The following is a 24,112-nucleotide window of genomic DNA, read 5'->3' on the forward strand; positions in this document are numbered from 1 at the left end:
TTAATAGTTAAAGAAACATAGGTTTTTGGTGATATAAATTACTTGAGAGTCAATAATTATTTTAAAGTATGAAAGCTATGGTCAATGCCAATTAGTGGCATGCGGCTGTTCAAGCCATTGCTTGAAAAGTGGTCTTTTTTTTTTTTTTTTACCATTTTAAAAATTGAACTATAGTTAATTTACAATATTGTATTAGCTTCAGGTGTACAGCAAAGTGATTCAGTTATGCACATATATATATATATATATATATTTTAGATTCTTTTCTGTTATAGGTTATTGTACTGAATATTGTTCCCTGTGCTATACAGTAGGCCCTTGTCGTCTGTTTTATATATAGTGTTGTGTATCTATTAATCCCAAACATCTAATTTGTCTACCCCCACCCCCACCCCGCTATTCCCTTTGTTAGCCATAAGTTTGTTTTGTAAGTCTGTGAGTCTGTTTTGTAAATAAGTTCACTCATGTCATTTTTTTTTAGATTTCACTTCTAAGGCCTATCATATGATACTTGTCTTTGGCTTACTTCACTTAATATGGTAATATCTAGGTTTATCTATGTTGCTGCAAGTGGCATTATTTCATTCTTTTTTATGGTTCTGTGTGTGTGTGTGTATATAAACATACCATATCTTCTTCATCCATTTATCTGTCAGTGAGTGTTTAGGTTACTTCCATGTCTTGGCCATTGTAAATAGTTCTGCTATGAACACTGGGGTGCATGTATGCCCGGGAGTAGGATTGCTAGATCATACGGTAACTCTATTCTTAGCTTTTTAAGGAAACTCATACTGTTCTCCATAGTGGTTGCACCAGTTTACATTCCTACCAATGATGTAGGAGGATTCCCTTTTCTCTACATCTTATCCAGTATTTATTATTTGTAAACTTTTTGATGTTGGCCATTCTGAATGGTGTGAGGTGATACCCTCATTGTAGTTTTGCCTTGCACTTCTCTGATAATTACCACTATTGAGCATCTTTTCATGTTCCTGTTGGCCATTTGTATATCTTCTTTGGAGAAGTATCTATTTAGGTCTTCTATCCATTTGTTGATTGGGTTGTTTGTTTTTTTTATATTAAGCTATATAAGCTGTTTGTATATTTTGGAAATTAATCCCTTGTTGGTACCATCATTTGCAAATATTTTCTCCCAGTCTGTAGGTTGTCTTCTCATTTTGTTTATGGGTTCCTTTGCTGTGCAGAAGCATTTAAGTTGACAGTGACTGGTGATGGGGAGAGACAGGAGTCCTTGACCTCTCTTTGAGGTAGAAGCTAGACGTTGTGTGAACTGAACATGCCTCTCTGTTGAATTGCATGTGCAACATTTTGTTCATGGTTTGGGGCAGACAAAATCTGCATCAACTACAATATCCAGAAGAGGGCTGTGCACAAGGCTGTGGCAGTAAGAGTTCATTAACTTAAGTACTCATGCCAGTCCCAGGTTCTTCTGCCTTTGGATATGAGTATAGATTGCTTTTCTTATAAATACATGGTGTAAATGTTAGGGAAGAAGCTATGGGAATAGACGTGGAATGAAATAGATACAGTATATCAATAGATGCCCATGTGCAAGTTGGAGTAAAGGACTACCACAGTCTGACCCAGAGGCACTTCTGCCAGCATCTTAATTCCAGCCGCAAAGGGTTTCAGAGGCTCTAAGGAAGATAACAATGAGGGGGAATCAGACAGCACCCCTCTCTGGGGTACCCCTCAGAGAAGAGTCTCCTCTGAGTAACCCCATGGCCCAAATCAGTAGTGTCATCTACCCACAATGGTACTGGGGTAGTTACAGGCATAACCTCTGACATTAGGATCTGGATCCATTTGAGTGGTTGGCCTTTCAAACTTCAAACAATGGCTGGATGTTGGGTGGAGAGCAATAAACAGTGGTGTCCTGGGATGGGCTCATACCAGCTTGTGAGACAATTATTGACTTTTTAAGAATTTTTGAGCTAGTCACTAAATTGTGACTAGCTTGAAATTGGCTATGCCTGCTCCACCATCATCCACATACATTTCCCCAGAAAGCCAGTTGTTAAAATTTCTCAGCATGCTACTGGATATGAGGCATCTTATGTATACAAAGATAAAGGTAGAATTGGGGCTCTTCTTGGTCCTAACACTGAAGACCTGGTTTCTCTGAAGTCATCCAGTTTCTTAACTTTATTCATACTTCAGGATGACCCAGCTTCCATGGCACCTGCTGGGCCATGATCTTTATCTGCATTGACCATCCCTATGGCCTTTGTTCTTCCATATCCTTCACCAGTTTTTATTTTGCCCTTGATGGTGTAACTGCTGGAGACCTTAACTAGGCCTCATTTTGCCTAGAGTCCTGGCTTATGGCTGTAAAGCCCTAACACCCATGATGTCTCAGAGAATTAGACAAGATTCTGTTCATTATCTGTGTATATCTTGAAGAATATTCCTTCTCATAGCAGATGTTGCTGGTGCTCTGTTCATATCCTGTGATATGCACTAGTTTAGTATATGCCAACAGCATCTGCAGAACACCTGCAGTCCAGTGTTTGATGGCAGTTGTCAGTTAAATACTTCAGCTTCCTCATTCCTCCAGTGCAACAAGTCTGGTACATTTCCCACAACCATATCCCAGAAGTCTCCAGGGGACTGATCCCTGTTGCATATAGTGGTGAGTGGTTTGTCTGCATATCCCCATCACCTTCGTTTTCTGCATCACTTTCCCTCCACCCCCCCTCCTGCTGTTGCTCCTGGGATCACCTCCTAAATAAAACACTTGTACCCACATCCTTGTCCCTGTGTCTGATTCTGGGGAAGAACCAACCTAAGACACTCATCTCCCTCATTTTTATGCCACCAACAGAATGGAAGGAACTTTTGCTCCATATTCTGAAAAGTTATTGAGTTATCATACCTGAATAAGAAGACTCTTGGATGGCACATCACATATTAATAATGGTTCAGCTTGACATATCCTTATTTTAAATACTGTGTGAGGACCAAACCTTTTTGCAGTGTTGCTTGTTGTTTTTCCTTTGCTATCATCAAAATAAAGGAAAAGGCGCACACACATCCTTGGTTTTAGTCCTGTGCTTTATTTTTAATTCTGTATAAATAAATACAAAATGACAAAAAGATATACATTTACTGAACATTGCATTGATCGTGTGGCATTACACAGTGTGTCACAATATTTCAGCTTATAATTGTGTCCTTTAGCTGTTGATGCATAATTCTATAACTTTTAGGATACGATTCATCCAGAAGCTTTAGTGGAACCCCTGAGTGCTTACACTTGCAAAAGTTTGTTGGGGGAGTATTCGAGCCACACTGGCTCAAGTCTAGGGCTATTTCTGGAACATCTAAAACAGTAAAAGAGTGAGGAATGGGGAGAATTTTCTTTTTGCATTCATGAGAGGCATGCAGGGGTACAAATCTCAGACTACAACACTACAGTTATTTCAAGTTTAAGCATTGGATTCAGTATGTATATTTATAAAAATTATTCAAGAGTACTGATTCCCTCTAAAATTTGCATTTTAACCATGGGAGGTCAATTGGCAAGGCCTGTTAAGAACATTCAGCACTACTTCCAGGGTTTCTTCTTCTTCTGGTCATTTTTCTACAATACAAGGTCAACTGAAGTGAAAGAATAAGTGGGCCCATTTGCCAACACTTGACATTTCTTAATTTTCAGAAATGCAGACAATATTACAGTCTGGGATCTTTCATTTGATGACCTCCAGTTCATGGGACTCAACATTCTTACCTATTCCACACTTGTATCCTGTTCAAGCTGTTGTGATAAATAATTTATTACACATTCTCTTAGGGCTCCCTCTCATTGGATGCTCTTGATTTTGGCGACTGAAGTGCTATGACTCAAGGGAATTTGTGTTTTTATATTCTTGTGAATCAGTGATGCTCTCTGCAGAAATGAAGATTTTCATGTAGATGATGAAATATCATCTCTACATAATAGCCTGGGGAAGATAACAGTGGTTCCCAAGCCGGGGGAGGGGCTGGCATCTTGAGTCATGCCTTGGTGACAAGAAATTATAGTTTTCCACCCCTTACTCCTGAGTATCTTTTTATCCTACAAAAATGACTTTTCCATTTTAAAATCATTGCCCACTCCCCTCAGGGTTTTGATTACAGATGGTCAGCACCCTCAGCCCTATTTCAGACTACTCATTCAAGCATAAAGCACAAAGGAGAATATGGTGAGTGAGGTTGAAAGCAAAAATCTCATGTTTAAGGGAAATTCTTTAAAAATAAAACCCATTTTATATTTTCCTATGGAGAAAAAGACAGATATGGAAAGTAAAATATCTCCCCCTATCAGACAATTGTCCATGTATAGAAGGCACCCAGTTTGCCTGATGACATCGTTGCAGGAGTATGGAGAGGGCCAGTATTCGTTCTTCTTCCAACCTTTCTGTAGGTTTCAGCAGTGCCCTTTTATAGGCAGCAGCTTGAGTGTTGGCCTGTTTTCAAGGGAGATTTGGACTAAGAATCGTTTACTAAATATCTCCATAAGCCTGGAATGTGCACACATTATTTGCATTAGGGTGGAAACTTAACTGAGTATATGTTGAAATATTAAAATGAGCTCATTCATTTTCTCTTTTCTCTTGGTCCTTACTTTCTGGGCTATTTTAGGGAAATGTCGATACTTGAGAGTAAAAGCAAAGTGGGCAGAAATCCAAGGGATTAAATTTAGTTCTTATGTATGTCTTCCTAGCACAAAATATTTCCAAGTTACTTAACTAAATTAATTGAACATGCAGTTGTGAAATGGAATTCTTCAAGGATTTGCTAGTGAAGGCCCGATGTGATATGCTTAGTTTTCTGAACCTCAAGATTTTTATCTGCGCAGGTTGGCTTCTAAAGAAGGAAGCCATTCTGGCCTTTATTCCATTGGTTGGAAAGTTAACACAGACGAGAGACAGATAAGAGAGTGTCCACACAGATATTAGCCTATGAATGTTTACTTACACACACACACACACACACACACACACGATACCCACCAAACTCTAGGTAGCTTTTCCCGTGTGTGTGTGTGTGTGTGTGTGTGTGTGAGAGAGAGAGAGAGAGGGAGGGAGGAAGGAAGGGAAAGAGAGGGTGAGGGGCAGTGAGAGAGAACTGATTTCAGTTTCCATGGAAATGGGCTAAATAAGGACTTTAACAGACAGGAGTATGAGTGCAACTTCTTCGCTATTCCCAGCTCAGAACTACTGAGAGAAAATTTGAAATCAACCAAATCCGTTACATTTTTTACAAGGTCAGTATTGTAATTTGGTACCTGTGATATATAATTTTGGATTCAAACTTTCTTTGTGACAGTGAAATCATGCATCCATTGTTAGCCCTGTGAAATATACTAAAAGCCCCCTTACTTCCTCCAACAATTGACTGGACATTGCATGCTTATATACTGCTTTGTCACTCCCCTCTCAAGCTCTTCTACTCCCTCTCCATACAGGTTATTTACCTATAACTAACATAGAGAGCATTTCCTCCTCCACTCTAAATGCCCATGGAAGATCAAGATTCTATGCAATTAAGAAGCCAAAACTGTAGTTTGCTTTGGCCTCTATTGAGTTCTTTTATGCCCAGACATGTAGGTGCATAGGAATCTTCCTGCAACAATTTTATTCCTCTCTTTATATATATTTATATATTAAACTGAAGCCAGCAAATGGGTTTTTCTTTTCTTTCTCCAGAGACAGAAATGTAACATGGTGACCATTAAAGCCAAAGAAGGCACCATATGCAAGGTTTTCTAAAAAATCTGCTGCTAAACAAAAAACCCAAACCTGTATCTATAAGACATTAAGTCATAGAAACTTTTTTGATTGCTCATCTGGAAAAAACAAAATAACAAAAAAGAATGCATACTAACTGCTGTTAAAAAGCTCAGAAATATCCAAATTAAGAAAAGAAAGGCAAAAAAAAAAAAAAAAGTAAAACTGAAGACATATCTCTGGTTCATTGCCATTTCACTCTTTGGGGTGTGTCTGTGAGAGGATTAGAAATCTGAGTGAAAGCAAGAAGTTTGAAGTCTGGGAATCTGATAACAGGATTGAAAGAAGGATGCTTTATGGGAAGATGGGGTTTCAATATGAAAGGGCAGTCAACTCAGGACTCAAAGTATTTGGCATGAGGCATTTCCCAGGGCTAGTGTGCTAAGTGTTCCCAGGGCTGCTGCAGCCTAGAAATTCCATGTGGAAGCCTGAAGTATTGCCCTCTGGTGAAAGCTGGTCAGATGGAGAGGAACTGTGGGGTTGCCAATCATCAGTGGGATGGTTTGCCCTGCTGATTTTGTTTTTGTGTAGGTGTGGGATGACATCAATACATATTTTAGGTGTCAGAGAAACTCAAGTGGTACAGAATATAGGACATCATTTTTTTTTCCTGAAGGAGCTAGTCATTTTTTATTCCTGATTTTCTTTAAACATCTTTGAAATGTCTTGACTTTAGGTAAACAGTGTAGTTGATTAAATCTCAGTAGACAAGTGTTTTAACTCTTTGTGGGAAATTTTTCTGGGCAAGTTTTCAATTCATTCTGAGCAGGTGTTGCCCGTCATAGGTCAAAGTGGTGTGACTCACACCCTGTCAAGTGCAGGGTGCAACTGTAGTAGTTTTCTCTGTAGGGTCTGATGCTTATCTGTCTCAGATCTGACCAATATAAACTAATTATGTGCTTTAGGATTTGAACATTCCTTTTTAGTTTAAAAAATTTTATTACCTCCAGAATCACCTACTTTCCTATTGTGAAGAAACTCAGCTAAAAGAGTGGGAAACAGTATAACACTGGGGTCTCTTGGAGAAATAGACAGGACTTCTGAATGCTGCATTGAATGATTAATCTGACTGACAAGATGTCATCTTTTGATCAGTTGCCATGGATCCAACTTTAAAAGTCATTGTGATTTAGCCCAAAACTTTACAGACTAATATATGCAGTTTCAGGAACTTCTTTCATTAGTGATGACAATAAGAGAGGGACCATCTTCTGCTGTCTACACTATAGTATGTCTAGGGTGAGGATCTTTTCCAGCATCACTAATGTTTGATACAGACTCTTCCCTCTTGTCACACACTGAAATTGGACTGCTAACGGAACATTCAGCTGTTATGACTATTTCATTGTTAATAATTGTTGGCAGGAGTTATCTTTGATGTTAAAAAAGTGAAATGCATTGGCTATCTAGACACACTTTTTATAGCTTTGAAACATTTGTGCGTTTAGAGGAATGAGATAAATTTGGCCAAGGAATTATTAAACCGAAGCTGAAATCTTCCTTGTTTGGGCCTAGCATTCAACAACTCTGCTCAGAGCAGCTAAGCTGGAGTGTGAATATGTAGCCATGGGTGGTTGAATTATGGAATCATAGACAATAGAAATAGAACCTGAGTGTGTTCTCATCAAGTTACTAAGGAGAAATTATAAGTCGAGAATTCAAAAGAAAATGTGGGGTCCTTTTATTTAAAAAGCATAGATTCAGGCTCCATATATTTATGTTATAGAGGTTCCTGAACAGCTCCATTATTCTCAGCTCATAATTTTATTCACTGCACACAGATTTGATTCATTTCTCTTTCATAATAATTACCTGTTTTTCCTGCCACACTCTGTCCAAATCTTAGGAACTGTGCTAGGGCTCCTCTCCCCAACTTCTGTTAATGTCCACTCCCTGTGTTTGTGTTTGTGGGGGCTGGGGGGGGTCTAAACGTTTCTGGTCTTGGATAGTTTGTTACTTGTATGACTTTTCTCCCAACTGAGGTTTCTTATCACTAGGTTTTCCTGGGTGACACCTGCTTTCCTTGAGGTGGATGAAAGGCACTGATATTCCCATTAAACTAATACTATAGATAAATGGGAAATGCCCATGCCTCCTTAAAACTACGAGTTGCCAAAACAGATTGACCACCCCATATGTCCTTCTCCCTTCCTCTCCACTCCTTTTGTCTTTATCTGAATTGCAAAGGAGAAATTCTAGATAGAGTTCCACAATTCCAGGCTTTGGGAGAGATCTCTATGGTTTTGGGTTACTGCTATTCTCACCTGTGACTTAGAAAACTTCCATCAAATGCAGTTTTCCACTAGAAAGTTGTTAGTTAGCACTCTGTAAATTCCAAGAAACATTCACTTCCTTGGGTTTCTTTCTTTTTTTTTTTTTTAAGCTGTATTATCTGGCTGGTCTCAGACATGCTCATGTACAGGAAACATATAAAAGGTGAAGATAATATTTTTTTATGGTTTCCTAAAATAGCTGAAGCCTTTGGCTTGCCAGATCCCACAGAACCACAGCACTGGGCCTGCTAATGTACATGCACTGTGTGTGTGTGTATGTGTGTGTGTAGCAGCGCTGATGGGTCATTACTAGTTTTGGCCAGTCACCTGTGGTCCTGGGAGGCAGGAGGAATCTGCTTTGGTGATTCTATAAGGGGGAAAAGGCAATTTTGGCAGAATGTTAATTTGAAGAATAAAGATATCAAAGTCTGAGCCAAACATGTTGAAGTTTCACCCTGGAAATTAAATACATTGTTTTGCCAAAGAGAATCCTATGGGTTTTCCCCAGGATGAACCTGGAATAGGTAATGGAAATGGGCTGAATCTTTGCCATTTTGTAAGAATCAAACAAAGCATTTTATAGATCTCAGTGAGCAAAGCCTTCAGGATTCAAATCACATGCTACAAAGTGGGGCTCATATTCTTCCCCCTCATCAGAAGACTTCCCTTGTCATGGCTGGACAGAGGACTGTGTAAATGTCACCAGTGCCACCTCTCTGCTTCAGGGAGGGCCAAGCAGTGTTCCCCCAGCCTGGCCCTTTGGACAACCCAGCTGCATTCTGCTGTGCCTAAAATCATTCCAGAAGAAGCACAACAAACAGTACGAGTAGAGTCATTTATTCTTCAGCTTGCTCCATCAATGGCCACTACATCTAACTTATGGTTGACAGTCAAGAGAACTGAGCTTCAATTTGCACATACACCTGTCCTTAAGTGGAACCATATGCCCATGGCCATGATTTCCTGTTTGTTCACTGCAAATATCTCCAAGATGAATGAGACACATTCTCTCCCTATCTTGAACCAGAATCACTTGGGAGCAGCCCTTCAAGGCTGTGGCATGCTGCTGCCACAAGCGTAGACCTAGAAAGCTCGGAAATAGGTTGCTCAGCTCTTTCTTCTCCCACATCCACGTGTATTCTTTCTGCCAATGAGAGCATGATGCAGAGGGGTCCTTTACCTGTCTTGCCCTGGAGTGTGTTTAACTGGTGCTGGAACATGAATTGGACAATGAAAATGTATGCAGATTAAATGAATGAATGAATGAGGAAAAAAGGAGTAGTGATAGGCACTTCACTGGGCATGAAGAGACCAATATCTAGAAGCAGTTTTGGCTCCTTGGAGAAAAGATGGTTGAGAAATTCTTGATTGCCCATTAGCCAAAATGAGGATACCAGGATGACACCCCCAATGAGGTCTTTATTAATTTAGGACAGTGGTTCTTCACTCTTTTTGGGTCGTAGACCTCTTTTGAAATATGATGACAACTATGAACTCTTTAGGAAAATGCACATAGGGAACATATACACACATTTTTGCATATAATTTAATTTTAGGGAGTGCAGAGTCCACCCTCCCACCAACTCATCTATGCCCCCAGGTGAAGACCCCATGATATAGACATACAGAATTTGGCAGTAAAGGGGCAGAGTAGAGAAAGGAGTGAGGCTAGGAACTAGGAGACTGCAGTCATAGCCCTGTATCTGCTTCTAACTAGCTCTGTGCATGTCATTTCAGTTCTCCAGCTTTCCATTTTCTTAAGTGAGAAACAGGAGAGTAAGCTTGATTCTCTTCAAAGGTTTATCTCATGTCAACATTTTGGAGGGAGGAGAGGCTGGTGCATCCTACAGCAACAGCATTCCATCCACCAAGGACCCTTCATTGGTTGCCTCCTTCGTACATATTGCTTTTTTTGTACTTTGAAAAGAAGCCTTCTTTCTCCAGATCAACTTCTCCAAACCTTTGCCACGCTAATTTTAATCTAACCTGAAAATCAATACACAGGCCGGAGCGCTCTGCTCCCTCACTTCGTCTTCCTTGCATGGTGCCCTCACAGATATCAAAGAGGACTTCAAACACATCACCTGGGCAGCAGTGGGGCAGGTGAGAAACAGGCTGGGGAGGACATCCTGACACTGCCTATTCAGGTGAATGGATTTTAGCTCATTCACTTTCCTCTTTGCTTTCTCCTGGACTGGCATGAAACAGAAATAAACAGTTGTAACCACCACGGGGAGGAACTCTGCAATGTGTTGGCTGAAGCAATTCTCAGTTCTTTGCCAGAGAATCCAGTAGTACTAATTTAATGTTTTCCTTCCGTGTGGAAAATGGGAACTTTGTCTTCAAATACCTGATGCTTTTTATGTAGCTAAGACTCAAAAGCAAATTACCGTAAAGGAGTGTCTTCAGACAAGCCAGGCACAGTAATGAAATATGTGCCCCCCCGCAACTCCATCCCGGACTGCCTGTGCCTCTTTCTTTCAAGGATTACCATCCACCTCCACCATCTAGAGCCTGTGCCCCCTTCCTACTCGCCCCACTAAGTGATGATCTAGCCAAATTTTGAATGTCTTAAAATGACCAGGACAATTCATTGCATTTTTATATAGCCTGAATCCTGGGCTCCAGCCTACAGAAATCCACATCTCTGTAGCTTTACATCCTGAGCTCAAGTGCTACTGTGTGGAATGGACAAATTACAAATAATAATATCTTGAGTTCTTTCTTTACACCAGGCCTTGCCACAAGTGCTTTCCGAACACCTTCTTATTTAATCCTTTCAGCAAGTCCGCAACATCACTCAAATGTACACTCTCGAGGGCAGATTTTTTAACAGTCTCATTAGTTCACTGCTGTCCACAGTCTCCAGAACAGTACCTGGGTGATATTAGGCACTCTGTAAGTATTTGACGCATTGAAAGATAGTTACTGTATTATCGCCATTTTACAAATGAGAAAACAGATTCACAGAAATCAAACACTACTATAAGCTGCAGGGCTGCTTTAATAGGATCCGAAGGAATAAAAAGCCATTTGGAGGAGGATATCATTTGTGTCCAAGAGGTTCTGCCTCACACCAGACCCCCCAGGGCGGCTGCCCAGTCCACCCGTTCTTGAGATAGACACAGCCACGCTTCATTGCTGGGGCTGGAGGAAAGTGATGTCATGGTCCCAGAATGCCACTTAGAACAATTGGGTGGTGGTTAGTTAAAATAAAAGAGTTATCAAGGGCCTTGTTCAGAGCAGCATATTGCATAAGTAACTGTAGCCATGGAGGATGGCATCAGATGGGATTATCTCACTTCTGCCTGAAAATTGAGGGAATAAAAATGGTAGGACAGGCAGGAGGAAAACAAGCTAACACAAACATCACAGCCAAAGCAAAACAACCCCCCCAAATCTTAAAATCCCCAAACCCCCAAACCCAGAACAAAACTTATGAGCTGGAACAGTGGAGAAGGAGTTTCATTGGCATTTATCTTATTTTTTTTCCTGTGGAACAGACATACTCTTTTTAGCCTGAGGAGCCCTCATGCTGTTTGCTGGGCCATTGCTATAGGACTAACAATAACACCCTATTTCAAGTATCATTTTCTTTCTTGCAAACCCCAAGTTTCTTGTGAATTTACACCTTCTGCTGTTTCACTCATTGAAAGAATATCACCCTTACCCTGATTTTTCTTTTTTTCCTTATGAATGGCCAAGAAAGCCCAAGTATCACAGTTTTTTTCTTTTAGTTGAGCAGGAGAAATATTTCTGATGGATGGAATGTTTTCTTTGGTAAACAAACAATAAATAGCAACTCAAAACCAACCAAATCAGTTTCTTTGGTAAAGTGAACATTAATGTCTTGGTTGGAATTAATTGAAAAAGAAAACTTTTGCAAGTGTTTGCTAGGACTGTTCCCTCCCTCTTGATAGCAATTATAAAAGTAAAACTTCATGAAGTAAGGACTTAAATTTGCAGGAGATGTGATTCTGAGCTATTTCTAAAATGTCTTATCCATGGTGGGGCTAAACCAATGTTATTAGAGCAATTATTAATAATCAATATTAACAAATAAATAATAATGATCTCACAATAAATAATAAGTAGTAAATCTTGGCATGCAGAGTCCCCCAGTAAAAATAATTCATTCTTTCCACAATCAGAATTCCATAAGCTTTGATTTCAAGCACTGAAAAGAGAAGTTGACAAGTTTTAAAATGCCCTTCATTTAAAAATACAATATCCCAAGGTATACAGAGACCCAGTCAAGTTGGAAAACTACTATCTGTCATAAAATAAAGTTCCACAGTAAGTCATTCTGGTTGACCCAATTGAATGCTTAAATTCTCAACAAAATACACTTAATTGGTGTGTGTGTTGTATCAATTTTATGGAGTCACTGTAACCCAAGGTACTCCATGTGGCCAACACTAAATCAATGGCTGATTTAAAACACATTTTTCAGAAAGTGATTTAGCAACATATGATTTAGGAATAAAACCAATCCCCTCTTCAGCTGTGTTTTATCAGTAACCACCTAGTTGCAGGCCCCTTGGAGAGAGAATTGATCGCAGATCTATTATGAGAACTTGCCCTTTTTCGAGGATTGCATTTGTCCTTAGATTAAAGCTCATTATCTTCTAGTTGAGTGCATAACACGTTGGTATGATCACTTAGTGTGTTTGCAGGAGAGATTGAACAAGTGTGTAATGCACTAGCTATGATCCCCTGCACATATATTTAGAACTGTGTGAACAACAGTACATGAAATAGAAAGCACAGGTTTGCACTTGGTGTAGTTACATCTGAATCATTTGGGCATTTTTGCTGTCTGGAAAGACAATGGTAAACCTAAATCCCAAACATTACCCAGACATTAAAAAAAAAAAAGTCTGCCTTGTGGCCAATAAGTCCTATGTTTCTTCCTTGGAAATGTACTTTGAAGGGAGTAATAGCCCTCTTATGAGAAGATCTAAAATTGGCCTGCCCTGTCTTAGGCATGCTGAAATGATGGAAACCCTCCAGTGGTGTGACCCTGGGTGAGTTGCTTTATTCTCCTAGGTCTCAGTTTCCTCCTCTGCAGGGATGGGGAAGTTGCACAGTACGTCCGCTAAGGTCCAGAAAGGCAAGGTGCTTTGGGGAAATGCTTATCACTACAGATGTCTAAATAAGCTACATCTCTAAAAGGGAAAAATACTGTAGACATTTGCCTCAAGTTTGACCAGGTTTTAGCTTCATTTTTATAGACTGAAAGAAATGCAGGGATCTGGGGTGACATACACAGCCTCTTCAGATCAAACCATTTCTGTTTAGATCCTGTAGATACTGCAAGCCCACAGTATAAACATCTAGGCTTGATAATGTACAGAAAGGCCGTGCACGGAAGGAGAGGGGGCACCAACGAAGGTGTAGGGGGGCCAGGAGGATTAAAGTGCAGCCGGGTGAGCAGGAAAGCTTGACTGTCATCATTGATAGATTTATATTGGTGATTACATCTTCCCATCAGTTCCATTTATGTCATTTTCAGCCCTTTGTGTCTTTGCCTGAAGTTCTCAGTTTCAGGACTTACAAAGTTTCAGGACTTTTCTTCTCTGTGTCTCTGAGCAGGCAGGTCTCCTGAGCAAAGGTGGACTGGCACTACAAGTGGCAAGCTGTGGCCAATAACTTTTCCTTCCTCAGCTATGCGTGGGCAGATGTTGTTTCTGGGCATCCATGCAAAAAATGCATGTAGGGCCAAACCACAAACAGCTGTACCAGCTGGCCATTTTTTGTTGTTAAAATGGAAACACTGTCTCTGGGTTCATTTAGACACCTGCTTTTTCTCCATCATGCCAGGTATTTGGGTTTGGCTCTGTGGTTCCGGGTACTCAGAGCCTCCTGCCAAAAGCTGCAATTACTATTGCAGATCCATTTGGTGACAAGTGACAAAATATTCCAAAATAGACTGGCCTTAACTTTGCATTACTGAAGCTGTCACTGGTTTAAAGGTATATTGACCAAATCATACAAACATTAAAAGTGTATTGATGGTGGGTGCATGGGGGGGTATGATAAATTAACTCTCGACAAGAAAACTGCCTCACCCGGGTGACTTTAGAGTTGACTCAGTTTCAGCCCATGGGTGATGGCCATTCCACTGCGTGTCAGTTTCTGAGGTTCTGGCTGCTTTTGCTGGCCAGAACTTTCACAAGCATCTCCTTGGGGTGTTGGGGAGCTAGATGAGATGGTGAAGACCCTAAACCATAGACCCTGCTTGGAGCTACTGCTTTGCAAAAGTTCTGGAAGCCTTATTGTTTGAACAGTGCTCAAAGCTATTTCTGCCTTGGCAGCTGACCTTTCAATCAGAAGGGTTTTGTCACCATACCAGCAACATCTGCAGTGTGAATAAAATAGGATTCTGCTTGCTAATAAGCTTTCTCTTATTCGATCTTAGTTTAAGAGACTATGAGTCTCCTAGGGTGTGTGTGTGTGTGTGTGTGTAAGTAAATTCTCTCTGATGACAACCTTTTGTTTTAAAGGTTGACAATTTCCCCATTTCCCCTGGTCCTTTACTGTTTTTGGCAATGTCTGTTTCTTATCCTTAAAAACCAAAAAACAACTTTAAATGTGTTGCCATGAACATCATCCCTTTGCTCCTGATAAGACCTAGGGTGGAACTGTAACAAGCAGATGCCCTCACACTGTTGTAATCTGGTCAACCACTCGGGTGCTATCGATATCCACCATTTCGACACACTCAATTTCCTCTCGATTTTCAGGATTTTTCTTCTCTTTCCTTTTTTTCTTAGAGGGTGGCAGGAAAGTCAGTATCACAGGTAAAATGGCAAAGCAGTGAAAGAAGGTGACCAACGCTATTAAAAACAAGCACCTGAACAGTGTACAGGTCAGATTTGAAGGCACAGCTGCAAGAGGAATCAGACCAACAAGATAGCATAGGTAACTCTGTAAAATCGCTACCCCATGCACTTCCAGGGCATTTTTTACCCACTTCGTTCTTGTGAAATCCTTGCCCAGAACAAAGGTGGATAAGAGTGGAGCACAGTTGTCAATTGTGTAGTTAATTCCATATATTAAGCATAGCACGGAAATGCAGTCCAGTTGCACTTTCCATAATGTCATGAAACCTATAACTCCAAACTCCACGGACACAACCGTTAGAGTGAGCCAGACGTTAATCAGAGAGTCTGCCACCAGGAATGCCGAGAAGAAGAGCAGGAACAAAGCACTGATGCAGGAGTTGTGCAGGGGTGCTCCCAGGGAGGAGGCGTATCGATCCATGTACACGAAGGACGGGTTGAAGACAATGAACTTCACCTTGGAGGTGACGGAAAGTCTCCTCAGGGTCTCCAGGAGATCATAGAGTTCTTCTCTGTTCGTTTCCATGGTCTTGGCCACCAAGAACATTCTGGAGGCCACTACATCAACCTCATCATTATACTTTTTAGAGAAGATTATGTCCTCTTGAAAATGGGAAAATTGGGGGGCTTTCAGGAAGGAATTTCTCAACATGTCTGTGAAGTTTTTCTTAGGCAAGCCAGTGGACACATTGAGTTTCCGAAGGTAATTTAAGTAGCTCTCAAACCAGGATATTCGCACAAACCCCTTGGTGTATTCTAGCACGTCTTCTTGGACACTAGTGTTCCAGTATTCTATAGACTCGTATATGTAAAATCCAATCACCGGACTGTAGTTGCTAAAGTACTTTTGCTGGGCAGTAGTGTACTCAATGGTTTGTGTCGCCGTCGCTACGATGTTACTAAGGTCTGACCCTTCACTGACCTGCAGATAGCCCATTAAGGCAAAGGAAATATAAATAAGGTAAAAGAGAACTACAAAAGGCTTGACATAGGTGTTGGTTATCCAGTCACAGTAATAGCGTTTGAGGAAACATACCAATAGGTGACTCTCGTAAGTGTTCGCTTCCTCACCATCCGCAGTGTCCTCGCTGAATCTGGCCGTCAGGAGAAACCTGTACCATGCCGGCTTCTCCTGCAATGCCTCCGGCTTTGGGACTTTCCTACAGAAGATACTATGCTGGTAATTGTTTTCTATGTAGCCAGTGAATACCAGGCTGGAACCATAAAACGAGAGTACATAGAGGTAGTTGAAGAAAATTGCGATACAAGAATTGCAGCAGAAAATCCTGGCTGCCTCAATGTTCGTGAAAGGGCTGGCCCCTATGCCGAAGGTGACCAGGTACATGGCAGTGGTGAGAGAAAAGGAGAGCATGGAGTCTGCATAGACTGCTGCAGTTCTCTCTTTAACATGTTGGTCTTCTCTAGTTTTCCTCCAGGAGGATAACATTTCAAAAGTCCCATATAATCCATGACCTGAGGGGGCAGAAAAAGACCAGATCAAAAGTTTAAAATACTAAGGTCTCTAAAGAGGGGAACCGACTTGGTTCTGGGGAACAACTGGGTCAAAGGAAATGTAAACCATCCTAGCGGTGACAGGTCAATGTCAGTGATTTCTCCTGTGGAGACCAGACTTGTGTTTTGGTGAGTCAGACATGTTAAGGGAGAGAGGGCAGAGAGAGGAGCTAAGATCTTCATGCTTCCTTCTGGCTGAAGAAAGCTGGGTGGACTTTAGCCTAAGAGATCTGAGTAGACTTGCACCTGTGTCTCTTGGGGCTTATGCACACTGATGGTTTAGGACTGTGGTTGCAGTTTTCAGAGTATTTCGTTGGTGGAACACTCCAGAGAGGATGCCTGGCCACTCAGCATTTGGCTTGTCATCCCCACAAGGCTGGAGGTTAGCACAGTGGAAGGCAGTGGGCAGAGGGGTCTGAGTTAGTGTCTCATCACCTCATTTAAGTTTGGCCAAGTGGAAAGCTTTAGGGAGAAAGAAGTGCTGTATTTAATCTGAGCCTTGACAGGAACTAAATCACAGCCTCTTTTTTTTTCCTTCTTCTCCAAGAATCAATGCAGGATGCAATAAATCTGAGAAACAGAGGGGAACAAAATAAGTAGGGACAAGTTTGTGTGAATAGGAAGGATGGAAGAAGGAACGAGATTCACAGGAACTCTCCCTGCAGTGGATAAAAATGAATTCAGGTTGAAGGTTTACGGCTTGTCTCTGGTCTTCAGGGACCTGTCTGCCCCATTTGGGTTGGATGATGTCTCAAGCTAGTGGTGACTGCTGGCTTTTTTACACTACTTGGCAACGGCCTCTGAGGGCCAGGGCCGGATCAGTAACCTCTCTCCCGAACTACTTAATGCCCTTCCTCCTTGGTTAGTATTCCAGTAACCCTGCAACAGCAGACTTACAGTAAGTGCTCCTGTTTGACTTTACTGCCTGCAACTGGATCTAGTTTAACTTCTCTAATCTCTCTTGGTGGGAGCCAGACATTTCCCAGAGGGGCTTCCCTGGGTTTCTAGGCCACTGTAACATTGAAACCGCCCCCCCCCCCCGCCAATGTGACCTGTTGTGGCTTTCTCTCAGCCCTGTCTTGGCACTGGGATCTGCAGATCTCATTTTCTGCTTCTCTGCCTTGGCATATTCAATCCCATTATTGAGGATAATAAAATCTTTACCCTGTGGTACAATCGTCTTGTTTTTAAAAAGGAATTTAAAATCTCCAGCCAAGCGTAATGCTGAGTGAAGTGAGTCACTGTGCTCTTGTGTGTACAATAACTGAGCGCTCGTCTGCCCTCGTGCCCAGGCTGGTATTTATATACTTATTGTGAAGTCTTGGCTTCAAACCCGCACACCCATTTCACAGTCGTGATATAAGCCTGTTTCCTCAGAGGAATTTGGCATTTATCTTAATTTACTGGGCATCATTTTACAGCCACTTTTAGAGGTCAGGTCAAGACTGTCAATTTGATAACTGGCACCATGACCCCTATTAAAGTGAAGACACCTAAACTCCCTTGACAAGAAGTAAAAAGTCCACTCATTGACTGGCATACTGTTTTTAATTATGTTTTAGATAGTTAACATCTAGTCTTAAGAGGGAAAACTATTTATTAAGTTTGTTTCCACTGGGTTCTCTGGAAGGATCAGCCAACCTTTGATTAAAATAACTGATCCCTTGAAATGAGGGTAAAGAAAGTACCTCTGAGGCACCTGCCCCCTGGGGAAACAGTACTGACCATTTCATCTGGGGCCAGGGAGAATAAATTCTGATAGGCAAACACACTTTAGAGTTTCACTGAAAAGGCAAATGGAATCGTATAAGTGTTTTCTTTCTAGAAAGAAAAAGAATTTTTAAAACAAGGCTTTGGTGCTGAGTCATCAAATATGGTAAGAAAATAAAGATGCATAAAGCAGGATTAGAATTACTGGTATGGTAGGATTTAAATTAAATCAGTTTTGCAGCCCTTTTTACAATGGGTGTATTTTATAATGACATTATCTGACCCTGACTCTTGTTGGAAAATACAATAAGAATTCCTTTATTACCTTGGTATTGAATAATCTTAGAAGCTAATTGAGAAAAGGATTTTGAATTAACAGAGCTATTAGGTAAAAAGAGTAAGACCTCTGAGGGTCCTGAGTGAAAATAATCAAACTCAAGGAATGTGGAAGTAGGCTGTTAGAGTGTCTCTTGAGTTCTGTTGCTGCATTTTTTTGAATATTGCTACAAAATTTTAATATTATAGCAAAAAATTCAATACAATATTAAAAGAATATCATACCATATCAAAGATGTTTATATCGGGAAATCTCCTAATCAGTTGACTTTATTTTTTTTACCTTTTTGTTTCATATTGGAGTGTAACTGATTAACAGTGTTGTGATAGTTTCAGGTGAACGGCAAGGGGACTCAGCCACATGGCTGCTGCATCTTAAATGCCTTGTCCTTCTGAGTTTGATCCCTTTCATTGCACATGACACGTTCTTGGTTCTGGGGGCAGTTCCAGAAGATTCAGATTTTACTCATAGGGGCTTTTGGAAACTCTGCTTCTCCTTCATTCCTCTCAGGGCTGTGCCTGCATGACTTATAGAGGCCAGAAGAGGAGGCCCTGAGAAAGAATCTGTTTTACCTGATCATTCAGCCTTTGTTGGTAGTTGTTGTTGGCCCCGTGCCGAGGCCCGCACCATTACTTCTGATAGGCCAGACTCTTGTTTCTCAAGCACACCTTCCCACTAGCAGATGCCTATACCCTCAACTCCAAATTCCAGTTGTGCATTGTCTTTAGAGAACTCTTTGGATTTCAGGGACAACTGGTAATACTTTATCTGGGCCTCCTCACTGAAGCTCAGTCAGTCAAGGGGGGAGGGCATACCAACATGGCTGCCAGTGCCTCCCAGGGAAGAATAGCTTGGAGTGCCTAGCTAGCACCAGACCTGATTCACAGCTGGGGCACTTATGTTGAAGAGGTTAGCCTGTTACTGTAATGGAAAGCTCAACTGTGGGGCTCCCGTTCTCTGGCCTGGACTCCAGGGAGACATGTTCCATAAGCTGTAGGACTTGAAGAATGCCCTGTTCCCCAAGAAGGCCTGCTCTGTCTGTCACCACAGCTGAATTCCCTTTGGTTTGACCTTCACGGGATTCTTTTAAATGCAACCTCCTGTGCAATAGTTGTCGATTGAAGCCACTTCCCTTCACTCCGGGGAGTGGGACAAAGAAGGGAGATGGGGAGGGAGGGCAGAGACATCCAGGTAAGAGGATCTCACAGAGACTTAACTCCTTCACAGTGTTTCCTGCAGCCAGCCCTGGGCTTCATTTTTATATCCATGTCAGAAACTGGGCCAGTGAAAACCAAGGAAAGGCAGGGAGGAAAGATTTGAGGAGATTCTGTTCCTCTCCACTTTCTTCTCTCAGCAGCTGCCTCCCAGCACCCAGGGACCCTCCTCTCTTTTGGTCACTACTTAAAGCTGAATTGTTGCCAGAGGGAACTGTTAAACCACACATACTGATGCTATCAAATTCTGAAGGTAAAGAAGACTTGAAAGCATTCAGTTAGTCTTTGAAAGGCACATTCAAGATGTTTGTTTCTGTTTTCGTTCAGTGCATGTCTGTAGAGTTAAATGCATATGAACACATGTCTATCAGTGTGCGTCAAGACATAAACATACCAGTCTAAGTTCTAATTATTCATGAGTGACTGCTTTCTGGCAGCACAGGCTTTTAGCCAGGCCCTGGGATAAGGACAGTAGAGCTCTTCACTGGTGTTCAGACACAGTTTGTACTATGAATGCAATTTAAATTTTATTAGCAGTAGACTTTGGGATTTTCATCTAGTAAAATCAAATACTAAAGGGTTTAGGCTAATCAGTTTTCTTCTTTTCCAAAGAATTTTCTATCTTTTTGTGCAGTTACCTTTCAGATTTTGGAGGCAATGAAAAGACAGCACAGATGATAAATAATACTAATGGTGGAAAATCCTCCAATCATTTAGAGTGAGTTTCAGGAATATTCACAAATTAAATAAAATCTCACTCTTACCCAGACTCTTTTCTGGGACCTGACTGAAGCCTTCAGGATTGTTTACAATCCACTGACCAAGGAATTGACAAATGAATAGTGTAGAGTTAACCTAACTTTACCCAGTAGATACACATCTGGAAAGTTATTCATAAAGTCAATGATATTTTTAATGTATTTAATGGTTTTGCTATCAGAGGCAATCTGGGTGATTTGTTTATTTTTATTTTTTGTCAATGAATATCATAGGCAAATCAATCTACTTGGTACACTGGGATTTTGTAAGGCAGATTTTTCTTGAGGCCCAGAACCTCCTGCCTTCTCCAGCACACAGAGCCACAGCACAGAGGCTAATGCCTTTGGGCTCTCCTCGTATTTTAATCCTTTAATCCTAGCAGGATTTCCTCATCCTGAGTTCCTACAAGTAAGGAATAACTGCGAAGATGGGGAGGGGAAATGGGATGGCTTTGAGTTTCAATGTGAAAACATTTAATATCAGGAGATAATAAAGCCATTTATAGCATGCCTGGGCAGTGCCAGATTTCCTATATGAAAATAAAATTACTACATTCTTCTAGAAAATCCATAGAGTATAATGAATGCATGAGCAAAATCTGCTTAAAACATATTTTATTCTTAGACAAGCTCCACTAAGTAGCTCATGTTTATAAAAAGCTTTTCCTTCCATGACATCCACATAAATTCATGGTTTTTTTTTGAAAAGAAATTTAAAGTGTGTATGTGTCTGGCTTGAGTAACATTTGTTTTTAGAGAGAAGTTCATTAATTGGGTTACATTTACACTTTTCCTGTTATAAACATTTACTTTCTGTGCTGAGTTGTTTGGTTTATCACAGCCTGTTTTGTCTCACAGTTAAGAGTGAGAGTAAAGGTGTACTTTGCTTAAGCTAAGACAGATGCTCACATCAGGGCGAATACATACAGCTAAACTCCTTCTACTAGAGGCTTGTCACATTTTGGTAATTCTAATCACAGCATTGTGTTTTAATCTGAGAAATGATTTCCTTCGCTCAAGAGCTGCAAATAAAAGTCCAAGAAATGAATAGCTGTTTTGTGTTTAAAGATAAAGTATTTACATACTCTGTGTGTATGTGTGCGTGCACACACACGCACTATATAAAATCAGTGTGCACAACTGAAGCTCATAATATATGCTACGGTCATTGTGTGATATCTCTTCATACAGAAGACATATGTAGTATTTATATATGTGGCATATCTTATTCAAATACATTTTATATATTTATATATAAAATGTGTGAATATATACTGTATAATACAGAGAGAAATGTACTGTATTTCTCTTCAAACATTCAAACAATATGTATACATAATATGTTATAAACACATAAAATATATATATACAACATGAACTTATTACATAATATATCACATTACATATAATATAGGTAATGTGATATATAATATATATTATACACCCAGATTATACACACACACACACACACACATACACAGATATATACACAAAATGACTAGTAGGTTGATGTGCAATTTATTTTACTGGTGAGGAAGAGAAATGTTAGTGTTGTTGCACCAGTCAGTGCAGAGAAGGGGCTAGAATCCCTCCCTTAGGTTCCATCTACATTTTGATTCATGGCTGGTGAAATAGTCTTGGTGAAATGCAGGGTTTCCTTGACAATGACTATGAATCTGCTTGCATCATGAACTACTGCAAATCCATCTGGTCAACACTACCTGGCCCCAGCAATGACTTTCGGAGATGTTAATCCAAATGCAACAACCAACTAGGTGTCCCTCCTTCTGTTTGTTTGTTTTTTTTTTAAACCAGCTCAGTGTCCTTGATTTCAGCTGCCATACCTTCATGGAATTGGCCACCCCTTATTCCCTAGACTAGCTGGCAAAACCATCCAGAGGATTCCCAGGAGACCTGGGTCAGAGACGAATACCTTTGCATTCCTCTGCCTGATTGTTCTCTGCCTCCCTGGACCTGTGCCCCTAGTCCCATTCTTGCCATCCTTTGTGGTTAAGGATAGACCAATAAAACATGTCTGATCCATCCCCTCAGACCTATTTCTCCCAATCCACCTTGCATTGTAGTATGACTGGTGGAAGATAAGAATAAAAAGATGAGAACTAGACACAAAATAACACAGTATCCTTTTAAATTAGTCCCACAGTGATCATAGAGCATTACAAAAAGGATATTCAGGGACAAAAACACTTTGAAAATAGTATATGGAATTACTCTCTTATTTCAAATCAGATGTAAGCAACAATGGGAACAACAAAACACCTATAAATCAGTTTTTTTTTTCTAGACACCGTGGAGCCTGTTAGTAATTTATACCTAAGCAGAGTATTTCCACAGCATTCTTAACATACTTTTACTCCTCATGTAGACTGTCATATTGTTGCAAGTAATGAACGTATACCATAATGTAGGAGGTTGAATCATAAGAAATGACTGCTTTTGGAGATCAAAAATAGCCACATATTGGCACCAATTTCGTAGGTGAAGACTGGTTGAATATTGACAATTTTGTATTTGCTTTGAACTTTATTATTATCTGGCTGATTTATTCCCCCACATTTCTCATGACTTTAGTCATCAGGCAAGCACAACTTTGCAAGTTTGCTTAAATTTAGAGCCAAGATAATTAAGAGTTCCAGTTTCTTGGAACTAAATTTCTTGCACTGGACCTTTTACCTCTTTGTAAGCCTGAGCTCCGTATACTTCATCACATTCCAGTTGGCAGCAAATAAAAACAATTTCTCAGAGAACTGAACCTTATCTTCTGGTTTCTGTTAAATACAGATAATCTTAGGATGTATACCTGAAGGAAGCCAAACGTCCTTGCTATTGGTCTCTTCCTAGCATTTAATCACATCCTTGCTTCTTTCCTATCCTTGAATTTGAATGGCCTGGCTGGATAATTTAGAAGGAAGAGGGAACCTTGGATCTGACATTAGACCTTCTCAAAATCCCAAACATTTTAAAGGACTTGAAGAACATTTTTCTTGAAGAATATTTTTCATCTCATCTGATCTTTGAAGCTCTTATATCTTAATAAATGCAAAGCTACCCTTATAAATTAGATTGCCACATATAAACTAATATTCAAAATACCTTTCACCACGACTTCAATTTTCCCCTTTTAGCTGTACAGAATGTACATGAAACACCAAACCTACCAGATGAAGAAGGAAGAAACCTTCCTTCTGTTCCCTTCTATATTCCCCAACATTCCATTCCTTTGCTGATTTGTGTCTGATCAGCAAAGCTGTGGAAATATTAAGCCTGTAAGGAGAGCTGGCATGTACAAAACCTGTGCCAATTTCTTAAATCATACCCAACTGCCGGGCAATGTTGTAAATCCTCATCCTTTAAAGGAAATTCCATAATGGATTAACATGATGAGTGTCAAATGTTTACAAATGGCAGTTCAAGTACCTCGATGCCTGGTGTTAATATGGTTTGGAAAGAAAGGATATTACTTTACACACAAAGGGTGTGGATGAAATAAGCTCCTCTCCAAAGTATAATAACTAAAAAATGTCAATGAGCATTTATGATACTGTAGACCTTTAAGAATTTCAGCTCTAAATAAACTGATCTGACTCATGAACAGGGGTTTTGGCAGAAGTAGGGCTGTCTAATATGCCTGACACTGATTAAAAACATTC

At 40.4% G+C, this 24,112-nt stretch overlaps 1 protein-coding gene across 1 annotated transcript in view; it reads right to left on the minus strand.

Annotated features, from left to right (window-relative positions):
• Positions 1-3,057: 3,057 nt before the first annotated feature.
• Positions 3,058-24,112, minus strand: part of PTCHD1 (patched domain containing 1) — a 65,055-nt gene continuing 44,000 nt past the window's right edge. The window contains exon 3 of the mRNA XM_061407846.1: positions 3,058-16,383. Coding sequence (XP_061263830.1) covers positions 14,729-16,383 — 1,655 coding nt within the window. The 3' untranslated portion in view covers positions 3,058-14,728. The remainder of the gene's footprint in view (positions 16,384-24,112) is intronic.

Source organism: Bos javanicus, chromosome X (assembly GCF_032452875.1).
Source record: "Bos javanicus breed banteng chromosome X, ARS-OSU_banteng_1.0, whole genome shotgun sequence".
Classification (NCBI taxonomy): Eukaryota; Metazoa; Chordata; class Mammalia; order Artiodactyla; family Bovidae; genus Bos; species Bos javanicus.